General features: G+C 40.8%; 1 protein-coding gene across 1 annotated transcript in view; it reads right to left on the bottom strand.

The window, feature by feature from the left end:
* Positions 1 to 13,348, bottom strand: part of PCOLCE2 (procollagen C-endopeptidase enhancer 2) — a 22,719-nt gene extending 9,371 nt beyond the window's left edge. Inside the window, exons 1-4 of the mRNA XM_039722238.1 lie at positions 13,090 to 13,348; positions 12,167 to 12,275; positions 4,460 to 4,715; positions 2,822 to 2,946 (exon numbers count right to left, since the gene is read on the bottom strand). Of these exons, the coding sequence (XP_039578172.1) occupies positions 2,822 to 2,946; positions 4,460 to 4,715; positions 12,167 to 12,275; positions 13,090 to 13,166 (567 nt within the window). The 5' untranslated portion in view covers positions 13,167 to 13,348. The remainder of the gene's footprint in view (positions 1 to 2,821; positions 2,947 to 4,459; positions 4,716 to 12,166; positions 12,276 to 13,089) is intronic.
* Positions 13,349 to 13,401: the final 53 nt, after the last annotated feature.

Below are 13,401 nucleotides of genomic sequence, written 5' to 3'. Positions count from 1 at the left end.
TTTTAATCCACATGACCTCTCCAACTAGTAGTTCAGCATACAACTCTAACATTCTGTAAAACATTTTCCTCTCAAATGTATGCAAGTAACTTCTGATAAAATTATTTTATAAACTGAATGTTAGTAGGTGTTAGGTGTTACAAGGCTCTTAAAATAACTACAGCAAGTGTAAGCAACAGAAAAGGAGCTTTTAATATCATTGCATCTTTCAAGATATGCTATAGAAAAGGCAAAGGCAAAGTTGATATGAAGCATTTCACTGACTTCATTAACAGCAGGGCCTAAATCACTGTGGTTGCCAATGCTGTGTATGCTTGATGCAGAATTAAAAACATTAGAAATTAAAATATTGATAGAAAGAAAATTAGCAAATAATAAAACTAAACCCAAGAGAAAGTAAATACTGAAAGGAATAGTGTTTCCATGTCAGATTTCCATCATTGTTGAGGCTTTACAAGTATAAATGTGAACTAGTATCATACTGGTATGCTATTATCTCCAATGACTTTTATTTATGGAATTTTCTACTTAAGGGAAAAAAAAACCACAACAAAATCAAACAAACAATGTACAAGAAAACAGAAATGTAATCTACTAATCTGAAATGAAGTCCTGCAGAATGACTCTGTCAGTCATGTGTGGCAAGGAAGGGAAACACAACCTAACTGCTGCATGGAAACAGAGGTAATATATGCATTTAGGTTGCCTCTTTAGATGAAGCACAACGGTATTTAAATCATCTTCCCATAAATAGCACAAATAAAGCTTGAATGACAAGACTGATTTATGCTGATTGTAGATCAACCTTTAAAAAGATCTGACTCAAAGAAAGATGGTATTAAATCTTCTAAAATTGTACAAAGAAAAATAAATAATTTGTAATGGCATGTACTTTATTTGATTACTGACATAGCATAAGTTATCATGTTCTACATTCATAGTAATGATAGCCTGTTATCACCTGATGTCTTGGATATAGTTTTGCACTATTAAGATATTTAAGGAATAATTTTGTTTCCCATCAAGTATGAGTAACCTTGGGGGAATTGATTTCAGAGATGACTAACAGGCTTGTTTCAAACCCTCAGTATCATGATGAAAAAATGCACTTTAAATGGAATACCCATCTGAATAACATGCTTGTGATCAAAAAAGATGGTATGCAAAGAAGTAATGCAACTGGGAATAGAAATGGTAAATTTTTCCACAGCAGGCAAAAGAGCAGGCCATAATATCTACTTCACTATTGTTCAATAAGTGCACTTTGCACTAATAAGTATTTCATAGTAGAATAGAAGCTCTTCATGATCAGGATAAGATCCTTCATCTTGTGTAATAAATTAATTATTGGTTTGTATTTGAAGCAACAAAACAAGAGTGTCTTGTTTTATTGATTACATGCTTAGGAAAGGGAAATAGAAACAACAACACCTAAATTCTGGTAAATGGAAGACTGGGAAGCTTTTTCTGTGCACTTGAAGAGAGATGCTTATTCAGTACTTAATGGAAAATGGCACTGTCAAAATTCTGCCTTTTTCCATGCAAACTACCACTGTTGCAGTACATGAATAATATATATTTGGAAACAGGTAGATTTATGGAATGAAATCATCAAAAGGCACAGGATATAATGCCCTTATTTTTATGCTGATATAGCCTTTCTCAAATCTTCTCTATGAGCTTAGGAAAAGTTCTTAGGCTTATCTGGAGACATTTGGAAAGAACCAAAGTAATCTGCAGTTTACAGATAAGGGTTTAAAAATCACTGCCTATCTATAGGATTGTTAAATGGCCTGTATCTAGCAAACAAGGAACGTACATTGAAAAGGAATACAGGAAAGACTAAGCTGACATACTGCTTCAGTTCAAGGGAGGAACTGTCTTCGTAAATGCAAAAGTAGGAAAGATCAGAAGAATATATTTATCTGGGGCAGCTTTTTTTATTTCAAGGATTAGTCATGAGCGGAAGATGAAGAGGAAAGTCATCTTTATATGTAAATGAATTTTAAAAGCTGAATGTGGCAAGAAAAGCAACCTACCAAACATGCCTGTCAACCAAAACATTGAATCATTGTAGACCTCCTGCTAAGGTACAAAGCAGATGGCTCAGCAGCAACCAAAAAATGTGCAGCTAGGATTGAGATTTGCCCTGCAGTGTAGGGAACACCCTTGTGTTTGCCATGCGTGGCACAAGAGCCCTCTCAGTCTGCTGCCACATCTCCTCAGCTCCTAATGAAGTGGTAACATATGCTCACATGGCATCTGGCTAATTAATTGAGCATGTTATGCGATGGAGCCTTCAAAATGTGAAATAGAACAAACTGCTTTTATTAAATTCAATCAGCTCCACCTCAACAGTAAACTGCAGGAACACCAAAAATGCTCAAGCATTGTTAGACTTAAATGCAGCACTGGTCATCATCACGTTTGGTGCTGAGATGATCACATGCCCTGACTTCATTTACATGGCATTTTTTAAATTAAGAAAATAATGTTTAAATTTTTTTATTAAATTAAGTGTTTAATTTTTTTTTATTAAGAAAATAATGTTTTAACCTTCCTTGGCTTAAAAGCCTCAGCAGTCACAGGTGCTTAAATGGGTTTCATTTCGGGGTGTAGCCTTGCGTGGCCCTGCTGAGGAAGCCCAGGAGTCACCGGGGCGATGGGGAGGGAAGGCACACGGCCGGAGCACGGCCGTGCCCGTGCTCGCTGTGCCGGCCGGTGCCACCGCGGTGTCCCGGGCCAGCCCGGGCAGCCCCTGCTCTCGGGTGTGGCTCCCTGCGGGCGCTGGAAGCTGAGCTGTGCCATGGCAGCGCCTTACCTGGTTCTTCGGGGCCACGATGTGCCAGGAACAGGTGACTCCCGCGGGGTAGTCCCGCTCGGGCCAGTTGGGCGTGTGGAAGGAGCCCGAGGGCTTGTCCAGCCGTCCCCCGCAGTACTGGTCCCCTGCAAGGCAGCACAGCGCGGGCCCGAGCGCCGCTGAGGCGCGGCAGCCGCGCCCGGGGCCTCCGCCACAGCCCCACCGCCCCAGCTGGGGCACTCTGGGAAAACACAGCTGATAAACAGCACAACAAAGACAGAGAAGCGTTCCTGCAAACACTGCAGGAGGGGGAGAAGCCGCAGGTACTGGAGGAGCCATCCCCCTAGCCCACGGGCAGCGATGGTGGGGTTGCAGCCTGTGGAGTGTTCTTGACAGACAGGGGTCTGTTTCTTCCCTGTCTCCTGACCTCAGCTCCAAATTTAAAACTCCATCAGGTGTGTAATCCTTATTTACAATATTACTATGAACCTTCTCGTTAAATTAACTGTATCCAGTCACAGTTATTTAATATATCATTCAGTACAAAGTTTCAATTTATCAGGAAGGCCTGATAAATTACTCATCACCTGCACTGCCTCTGCCCAACAACCTGTCTGGTCTGGAATCATACCAATAGCAAAAGCCTTGAAAAAGTCACTAACTAGGGCAATACCACCTCCCTGTGACCTCCCAGCCTCTCAATGTTCATACTATTCCCAAGTACCAGGCAATGCCTTTATGTTTAGTAATACCTGATGAATTTTGCTTTGATATGTTTTTGTACGTGTTTTTAAACCAGGGAAGAAACAGACAATCCACAATGTCCCCTGGTACAGTGTTCTTCTGCTTCACAGGCCACAGAGAAAAATCACCCTCTCCTTTCCTTTGCAGCCACTTGCTCATCTGGGTTTTATATTTAAAGAGATGGACTGAGGTCCTCAGTCACTTCCTCCACACTAGTCATGACTTCAAAGCCCTCTCCTACAATCCCTTTGACTTTCTCTTCTGCAGCATTGAGAAGTTCATGCTGTGCAGCTGATCTTTGTGTATGTGATGTTAACTCTATCATACTTGTCTCTGATTCCTTCCTTTCATCATATTCAGTTCTCAGATGGGAACATTAGAAAGGCACACTTTAGTCAAGATGTACATGCATTATGGATTTATAATGGCATGGATTTTGTTGTTATTGTTTGGTCTTTATTTTATTTTCTAAAAATTATTAAGTTTTGGTTTCTTTTTTGATACCTATTAAGCACTGAATTGATGCTCAACTACTGTTTTCATACATTATCTACTTTAAACCTAAGATCTCATGCCAAAACAGTGGGTCAATTCAGAACCTGCTGTATTCTACACAAAGTTAGGGTCGTTTCCCCTTATATGCAATACTTATCTATAATTAATTTCATTTGCCCTTTTAATGACTAGCTGTTACCATTAGGTGTAGTTCTAGGTGTAGTTCTTCCACTACTCTTAGACTTGTCAGCTTTTCTCTTTACTACTTGATGAACTAAGATGGCTAACCAGTTACACTTAATAAATATGTTGAATAGCACAATCCTTAATATCTCTGACACCACATCTTTTTAAGCATTAATGTGGCTCTGGATAGAGCCGAGATATATTTTCTTCAGCACATATATAATGGTTAATTACCTCTTTCGTGCGGTTCTGCTGCAGAAAACTTCGCGATGAATCCACTCCCAGCAGTATTAGCATCTGAAGTCATCTGCACCAACATCTTATTGCTGCTGGATACCAGGGCCCCAGGTTTCACGGTGCCACAGAACCTGCCGATGCGCTGGCCGTTGGCATGGCCGCTGTAGATGTCCACAAAGTCATAGCGGCACAGGCTGTCGCTTTCCAGGTCCAAATAGCGGAAAGAGAGAACCACCACTTTCCCCTCTGGCACCTGCAGAGACAGGGAAGGAGGGAGACATGCATCTGGAAGTGTGCCCACGTATCTATCAGATCCCACTGTTTGCATGGCTGTTTTCATACCCTTCACCTCCTGTCAGATGAGCTCTTTTTGTCAACTATATTCCAGGCACAGCACTTTTTAAAGTAACTTGGACCCATCCTTAATACAAAGCTCTGGTCATCTCTTGTCATTATCTTATTTCTGATCCAGAGTACCTGCTAGTCAGGCTCGTGCAGTTAATTATAAACCACTTCAGCTTGGTGTGTTTCTCTTATTTTCTGTTGAAAGTGTGGAATCAGCCATGCAGCTCCCTGTCACCAAGCAAGGTGAGGAGGATGAGATTAATATGAAAAAAATATGGAACAAGCAATTTAGGATTTTAAACAAATGAAATGGCTTCTCATTCTAATTTATGTTACCAAGTTTCATAGTTTGAAAGAATTTTTTAAATTACTAACATACATCTTACATTTATAAATAAAATTGGAAACTTTATGGCTAACACTGTACAACCCTAATATTTAGTTACTGGAGTGGATGCAGTGAAAGAATTATATTTGGAAAGACAATGTAAAATATAAACAGAGAATTCAAAAGAACCACTAGTGGGTGTCCTCAATATAGAAGAGAGTATTGTTTTCTGAAACATCTGAGGAAACATGGGGCAAATCTTGTTACATGTCTGCATCTGTGGACACTGCAAAAGAGACAAGAGTACAGAGAAGGATGTAAATTAAGACAACATAATAGTTTACAAGGAGGAGAACATTTCCTTGTATACTGTTACAAGCTTTTAAGAGAAAAATCAGCATACTGAGAAGTGAAAACTATTCTAATAAAGCACCTAATGCTGTATGTAACAGAACTGAAGAAGGGAAACAGTATTTTAAAGTATAGAGAGACCCTAGACAGGCAAGTGTAATTATCTGCATTCAATCCATATCATGGTAGAGTGGTTAGCTATTAAAATAATTGCAGCTGTTCTGCTTTACTGAGACACAACTATAATTTTCTGCTTTAAACATACACTTAATATATCTACATTAAGTTCATATTTAAGCCACGTTATTTAAGAGTTCATGAATTTTTTTCATTCCTTAACAGTGACTCATTTTAAAACACGGGTTTGAAATAAACTGAAACTAAACTGTTCCTATATGAAATTGTCAAACTGTTTTAACATTGAGTCTCAACAGTTAAAAATTGCTTGTCAAGTATAGATGGAAGTGCTATAAATGACTGCTTTAACCCACAGAAGATACTGATAGAGGCATCAGCTCCAGAGGTACTGAAAAATGTGCTGTAGCTGTGTTCAGGTTGCTCTTTCATGTGGCTGCTTTTATGTCCAGCGCTGATACTGATCCTGCAGCAGGACAGACTTCTGCTTGAGCTGTTCTCAGCTGCCCAGGGTCCATGTGCACACTTCCTGACCAGCTCCACTGCAGTTCCTGCTGCTGGTTTCAGAGAATTTTCCTTTTAAGTTCAAAGTTCTCTCAAAAATGCATTCAGGGCCCCTGTGCTGATACACATCACTGCTACTACTACAAAACTACAACTCACCTAATCTTGAATTTATTCCTTGAATCACTGCTCTCATATATAAATCTCTTATTGCATTCACTTGTCTTCTGGTCTGAATCACTAAGGAGCATTAAGGCTTGGTCATTTTAACATAAAATGAGCTAAAATAAATTTGGTATTCCTTCCAGAAGATCTGAATAATATTTACAGTTGTACTACAAAAGTCTGTGTGACTGGACAGGTCAATTCAGAAATGCTGACAGTAAAATTAGTTAGATAAAGTCAAATTTAGGCAGTTAGATGACAGAAGCCATTTTTCCAGAAGTATGTATGTAAAATAGCACATGCTCTTTTGGGGTGAACAGTCATTTTCATAAGTCTGGACAACTGGTATGACAGGATGAAAACGGGGTGACCTTTAAAGGTTATTGTGTTTTAAAATAAATTATCATGCCTACAGTTAAGTTTGTCTAACATATTCCACAACAGTGTCTTGCAGCTTTGGCTAAAACTTGCCCATCTTTAAGGTATTTCCCCTTTTCCTTCCCCTGTTTTTGAAAGCTGAGCAGAATTGGCTCTAGCATATTAGATTAAACAGTTCTATCAATGCTTATGAGATTTCCTCCTGTTTTCTCAGCCTGAAGTGCTTCTTTGAGTATACCTGCTCTCTCCCAGAGTTTGAAGAAGGAAGTGGAAATGTGAGAGGTGGCTGATTCTGGGGTAAAAAAGGTCTTTTTGCTGTCCTTGTAGAATTGCTTTCAGATTCAGCTAAGTGGTTAGTGCTCAGTAGTGCTGATGGTGCTCACTGACAGCTCTGTTCCAGGAGTGCACTGACCCAGCACTGCTCTACTCACAGCAGCCCCAAGGCACTCCCTCCTGCCCCTGGACATGCCACTCTCCTGCTGCCCCATGGGGACAGAGGGAAACAGGACATGGGACAGAGCCCTGCTCAGGAGGGAGAGCATGCTGGCAAAGCTGCCAAACCCCAAACTGCAGTCAGCCATTCACTCAAGCCTTAGTCTTATCAAGACTGATATCTGCTTCATGATATCAGTCATTCTGTGCAGTGTTCTGCTTCCTTCTTCCCTCTCCACCACTGGCTATACTGTACTATACTATACTACACTGTACTATACTATACTTTCTATTTCATTGCAGCTTTTAATCTCTGCTTCTGTCAGTTTAGTCTACTTGAACTTGGTCAAGAGTGTTCCCCATAGATGTACTGACTTCTGTTTCATGACAGTATGTAAAAAAAATGTGTAGGAAAAACTCAGCCACGTGGTCATGAACATTTAACTCGGAGCCTGCTGCAGGTTTTACTTAGTTTTGTTTTTAGCACAATAATCCTTGCTCATGTTTAGCTGAATTTGGGGAGGTAAGTAATTTAGAAAAAATGTGGCAGGCCTTTAGTTACAGTCACTACTTACTGCTATTACTGTTATTTTAAAAATATACTCACTTATTAAAATATTTATTATTCACAAAAATAACTAATTTGTTCCAGTATGTTAAATCAGTTTAAATTTTGTGGTCTGAGTAGGTGACAATTAGAAGTGCCGAGGATGGTGGTTCCACATTCTGGCAGCAGCTGTTCCACTTTGCAGCTACTCCCAAGAAATCTTGTGCTAAATACAGGCATCTTTGCATAACTGGACTTTTCTTTGATTTTTACCATTTCACTTCTTTAAATGTTGAGAACTAATGTGCTAAAATCTGCCAATGATTGTCCCAGGACATTTAAAATATTGTTCCATGAGAAACCCGGGGGAGCAAGCAAAGGCCAGCATGACTCAGTATTGTTTACTTTGAGCCACATCTGAGCCTGATGCAGTAAGATGGGATACCTCAGAGGAAGAACTGGAAGGAATTCAGCTCTTAAAAGAAAAAGGAAAAAAAAAAGAGGGAGGAGTCAAAGGAAGAATGATGTGATGCTTCCTCTGCAGGGTGTGCCTTATTTTTGTTTTATCCATCCAGCTGGTATCTTTCAACAACAGAGGCACTTCATCCTCTGCCTTTCCTTGTCACAAAGAGGGCACCTGACCCATACTCACTCTCTGCTTCCTTCTTATTTTAACTCTATGAACTTCTTTAGGTTCAAAAAATTATGATGCTGAACTAATGCAAAGATGCCTTACTCCTATGGAAGGCTAAATAAATTTTTAGAGGGAGTTTATATAGAGCGTAATTCCCTGAAATAATCTGTGTAGATTACTAAGCTTTTAAAAAGGGCATGATTATTCCATATATACAATGCATCTCAAAATAAGGTCTTGAGATTGTTTTTGGTTATCATTCATTGCAGATATTTCATATAATGTTAATCAAAGTTCATATACCATTAAAGTAGTGATGCTGTTTTTCTGTTGTTCTGACTGAATACAAAGCCCTCTTCATCAAAATGACATGGTTTAGACTATTTTCTTTGAAGGGAGGAATCCCCTTAAATGGCAGATTTCACAAATATATTTTGACTAACTTTTAAACCTGTATTGGGTTAAATATATTTTTTTATATGTTTAATACAAAAATGCTGATTATATGCTTAGCTATAGCAGTCCCAAGTAGAATTGAAAAATACATCAGCTAGCTGCATACCAAATGTATTATTTCTCTCTACTGAGAATGAATGTAGAAGTTATTTGGAGTTACATCCTGGGAAGAACCATGATTTCTGCCTAGTTGCTTGTTCTCTATCTCCAATTTTAAAAATTTGTATTAGCTTGCTCTGACAAGGGCATTAGATTCTGTTCATCTTTTTCTTTTCTGGCAATACGACCAATGTGTAAAGACCTGTTTTCTACTGGAAGGACAATTTAAAAAAGACATAGAAAAATGAATGCTTAAAACATAGAAAAAATTGTTTAAAATATTCTGCTCCCTCAGGGCAGATTCTCAACTGCCCTGATAAGTAAATTTTTCCAACTTTGCTTATTGTCAGTAAACCTGCTGGAATGCAGCTCCTGAACATATGAAAACATAACCTTACATAACTCAGACAGTTTTCAGTGTTATTGTTGCACATAAAGTTGTTGGAGTTTTATGGGAACTAAGCAGTCTGCCAGAAAAACACGGGACAGCAGTCCAGATTCTCAGACTATGTGACACATTTATGTGAGGTGATGGCCAAGAAGGATTACAGAGTATTAAAAGTAAGTGTATATGACATATTTCAGATAAAGGTATATACATTACTATAGGAAAGGAAGTAGCTGTACAAATGACTTCTTAGCAAAGCCAGTGAAAAGCTGCTGGGTAGTCTGCCAAGGCTGTAATAGAACCACAAGCATGTGCTGAGCACTTCTTAGAGCTCTTAGAATAGAGAAGCTGTTTTCTTTAGCCAGCTGAAAAAGTCCCAGTCTCTTGAAATAACAGAACCATAATTGAGTTAGACTCTTTCAGCTTTAGCAAACTAGTTGGAAAGATTTCAGATGATACCTGAATGCTACATTGCTTTATCTGCATTACCTGTAATGTTTTCTAAACCTGTTTTCCTCTAAAGAATGAATTAGCTCTCATTCTGCCCTTCTTTCTGCATTTCTTGTGCAGCTGATGAGATCCTGTAGTTGAGAAAACAAGAGCTTCACGCTTCTTGTGACCCAGACACAAAGTGAATCAACGTCTCTATCAGTCTTGCAGACTTGTCAGATCCTGCATTAGCAGAGTGTTTTCAGAAAGGTGTTCACAGCCCTTGGCTAAAACGGACAGGCAAATGTGTCTTAGTCATTTTCTAAGACCAGATGCTAAATGAGGAAGACTAACAGTAACTACAGAGTATTTCTTCATGGCAGTGTAACTGGCTTGCTTACTTACTTGGGTGCTATTGCAAGCTATTCTGAGCCTCAGTAACATTTGGTGAAAGGATTTTGTTGTATAAATTCAGGCTAACCAAACCCTTGAGTGTACCACTTTGCCACAGTTTGGTAAACCATGGTCTTTTTAAAGAGAGTACAAGCTTAGTCTTGCAGGTTTATTAGTCTTTTCCTTCCCTACGCCCTTCCTGCACACCCAAAAGACACAGAGCATTCTACAGTTGATGGGGGAAAAGAAATCAGCTTGGCTTAGTGAACATTTTTAATAAAACAGGGGTTAAATGGGCTGAGGGCACAAGCAAGCCTGGACTACTCCAGTTGTGCAGCCCTTCTCTGGCTTTTGGGCAAACTACAGAGGATAAGCAGGAGGCAGTCAAATGGCAGCACAGCAGAAAACTGGGAGTCAGGGTGATCATGAAATGACAGAAGTCATTGAGTTCCTCCCCTTGTCAAGAAAGCTCAAGTGCAGACATAGCTCTGCTACAGCTTTGTAGAAATGCCTCTCACCGTGCCCAGGTTCACCTGGATGTTGGCATCTTGTTAGCAACAGCCACATAAAGCCTGCAATTAAATCACTGTGTATGGACTTTCTAAGTACCATAATTTGTTCTCTTCTCCCTCTACCTCCCATATATGAAGGGCAGATACATGGCATGATTCAGTAATTGCTTCTTTAGTGCTGCCTCCATTTATTAGTTTTTTAGTGGTAAAAATTTCATGCTGTTATAAGCAAAATTATTATCTCCCTCCAGATTCAATTTTGAACTTTTGAACATCTAATACTGAGTTATGCTGGTAAACTAATTTTGTATAATTTTCCATTTTATTTAAGCATGTGTGTATGATTCCAAATGCAATTTGCATCTGCTCTTCAGATTGCAAGGTGGGCCATGCCGATTGCTGTCACCTCAGCCCCTGGACAGCAAGGAAGCAGCTTTATGGGCATGCACCATGTTTCACATCCTCTTCTGGATGAGGGCAGACACGGATCAAAGGTAACCTCTAACTAGGCCCCAATAATAATGCAACAGAAAGGTGCAGAAAGCAACTCTGCAGCTTCACTGGGATCTTTCAGATAAAACGATTAAAAGCACATCACTCATTTGCTGCGAGAGTTGTTTTAAACTGAACATTGTAAACAGATCAATGCCTCCTGCTTTGCGTCAGCATCTCTATAGTAGCAGGAAACAATTATCCTGTGACATCCTATTCTCCTCCAACACCTAGCCTGTGATGCAGTCTTTCAGCTGAAGTTGTCTTTAGTGATCCTGTCAACACACAGACTAAGTTATTTTTTTATGCTTTCTTATTTTTTCTGTAGGCCCAAATGTCAGAAGAGTTCTTGGTGAACTGTATCTAAAAAGGAGAGGAAATTTGGTGGGCAGTTTCAGAGGGTTTAATTTGTGCAGATGTGACGAAGAGTAATCATTCACTTACATCTGCTTCTCTGAGTCTGTGGATAAGGATATCCAGAACAGGAGTATTTAGTCCTAGTTGTTTCATGGAATCTGTTGTCCATGAATATGATATCTCTGCCCTACAGTCTCATTTCAGCATCAAAATATCAATTGTACCACATGGTTCCATTTCACATAGTCATTTATAAATGTAACAACACTTCCCTACTGCTGTCAGCCTGCTCTATGACAGACTCCAGATGTCCTGGCTGGCAGAACGCTGCTAGCAGCACACTTCAAGCAAACCTGCCTGAATTTTTTTTGGGTTTGATTTAAACTTTTTTAATATGTCTTCTTGCCAAGAAATTTTGCTTTTCATACGTGCCACCTCAAATCTTTTCTTTGACAGAACTCACTACTGCTTTCCACAGTGACAGAAGTGGAGATGGTTGCTTATAAGTCGGTTAATTTAAAACAATTAGAGGTGCGTCAAGTAAGTCAATGAAAATTTGCTTCTGATATGAGGCAAGGCCAATTCTGTTTCAGTCACTATTATCATATTACATCAACCCTAAAAAGCTCCAGATAGTTGAGCTACTTTGAGTTACTGAGTCCATTATTGCACATATGTTACCCCACGTAAAACACTGCTTAACAACAAATAGCTGTTCATTGTCTTCAGCACTGATTTTGTAGTATTAAAAATTCTTACGGTGATTTTCCAAGTACATTTGCTGTTTGGTGGGTAGACGCCTGGAAATCCTTCACTCCCAATAAACCCTGACTCTCCAGATACAACTCCTCCACATGTAAATGTAGGCCTGAGAATAATAGAAAAAAAATAATTTATCCTTTGTATAACAGGCACAAACTGTCTCAACAGCTTAAATATTTAAAGCCATTGCTACCATGGAATATGTTTAATCATTTGCATAAAATCACTATTGACATAGAATATGCAATTTAACGTGCGAACTTAGGTGTAGAAAAAATTAACTACTTAGGCCTTAATTTTAGGTCAGCACAGACTGTTATCTCTCCCTCCTTTTTTACTTCCTAAGAGCAGTGGTGTGCCAATGTGATATATCATTGTAAATTGTTATTATAATGGAAAAATAATTATAAAAAGGCATTAGCAATGACTTTTTATAGTACATATAATAGTAGTTAAAATAGCACTGATATAAAAATTATTTCTCATTCCTTTCTGTGCTTTGAATTTATACGTTTTAATCAAGGAAGTCTCTGGTACTTTTTTGTACCTCAATAGCACAACCCGCCCCGCGCTGAGCGCCGCTCCCGGTGCTGAGCCCTGTGGCCCAGCCGTGCTCAGGGCTCAGCTCAGGTGCTGGTGCCGGCTCCGGACACGCTGCACGGACACGCGAGAAACCCTGGAAAAGCTGTACGGAACCACTGCTACTGCTGAGGACAGAGGGTGAGCGACCGCCCTGCCGAGCTTTAGACACCTCATGCCTCACCCTATTACACTGTTAAGTTAGAGAGGTTACAGCCCGCCCGGCACCGGCTGCTCCCGCAGAGTCCCGCGTTCCGTGGGAAACGCTCCTGCCTTGATGCAGTCACGGGCATGGAACGCGACTGCGGGGCACGAAGGGAGGGCACAGCGGAGCGCGGTACCTGTGCGGGGGGGCGGCGGGACGCGCGGCCGCCAGCAGCAGCAGCGGCGGCAGCAGCAGCGGCACGGCGGGCGGCATCTCGGGGCGGCGGCGGCGACTGGGGCAGGGCTGGGGCCGCGGAGCCGCTACTCCGACCGCCGCCTGCTCCTCCTGTGGCTGCCAGGGCCGGGGGAGGAGGCAAAGGCTTCCGCGGCCCTCCGCCCCCAGGGCAGGGGCCCGGGCAGGGCCGGCCTCCCTCCCCGCGCGGGGCGCGGGCGCTGCCCCGGGTGTGCCCGGCCCCGCCCCGGTGCCTGCGGGGGCCGCGGGCTCGGCC

The sequence above is a fragment of the Passer montanus genome, unplaced genomic scaffold (assembly GCF_014805655.1).
Source record: "Passer montanus isolate IOZ18808 unplaced genomic scaffold, ASM1480565v1 scaffold48, whole genome shotgun sequence".
Lineage (NCBI taxonomy): Eukaryota > Metazoa > Chordata > Aves > Passeriformes > Passeridae > Passer > Passer montanus.
This window is presented reverse-complemented; position numbering and strand designations above follow the sequence as displayed.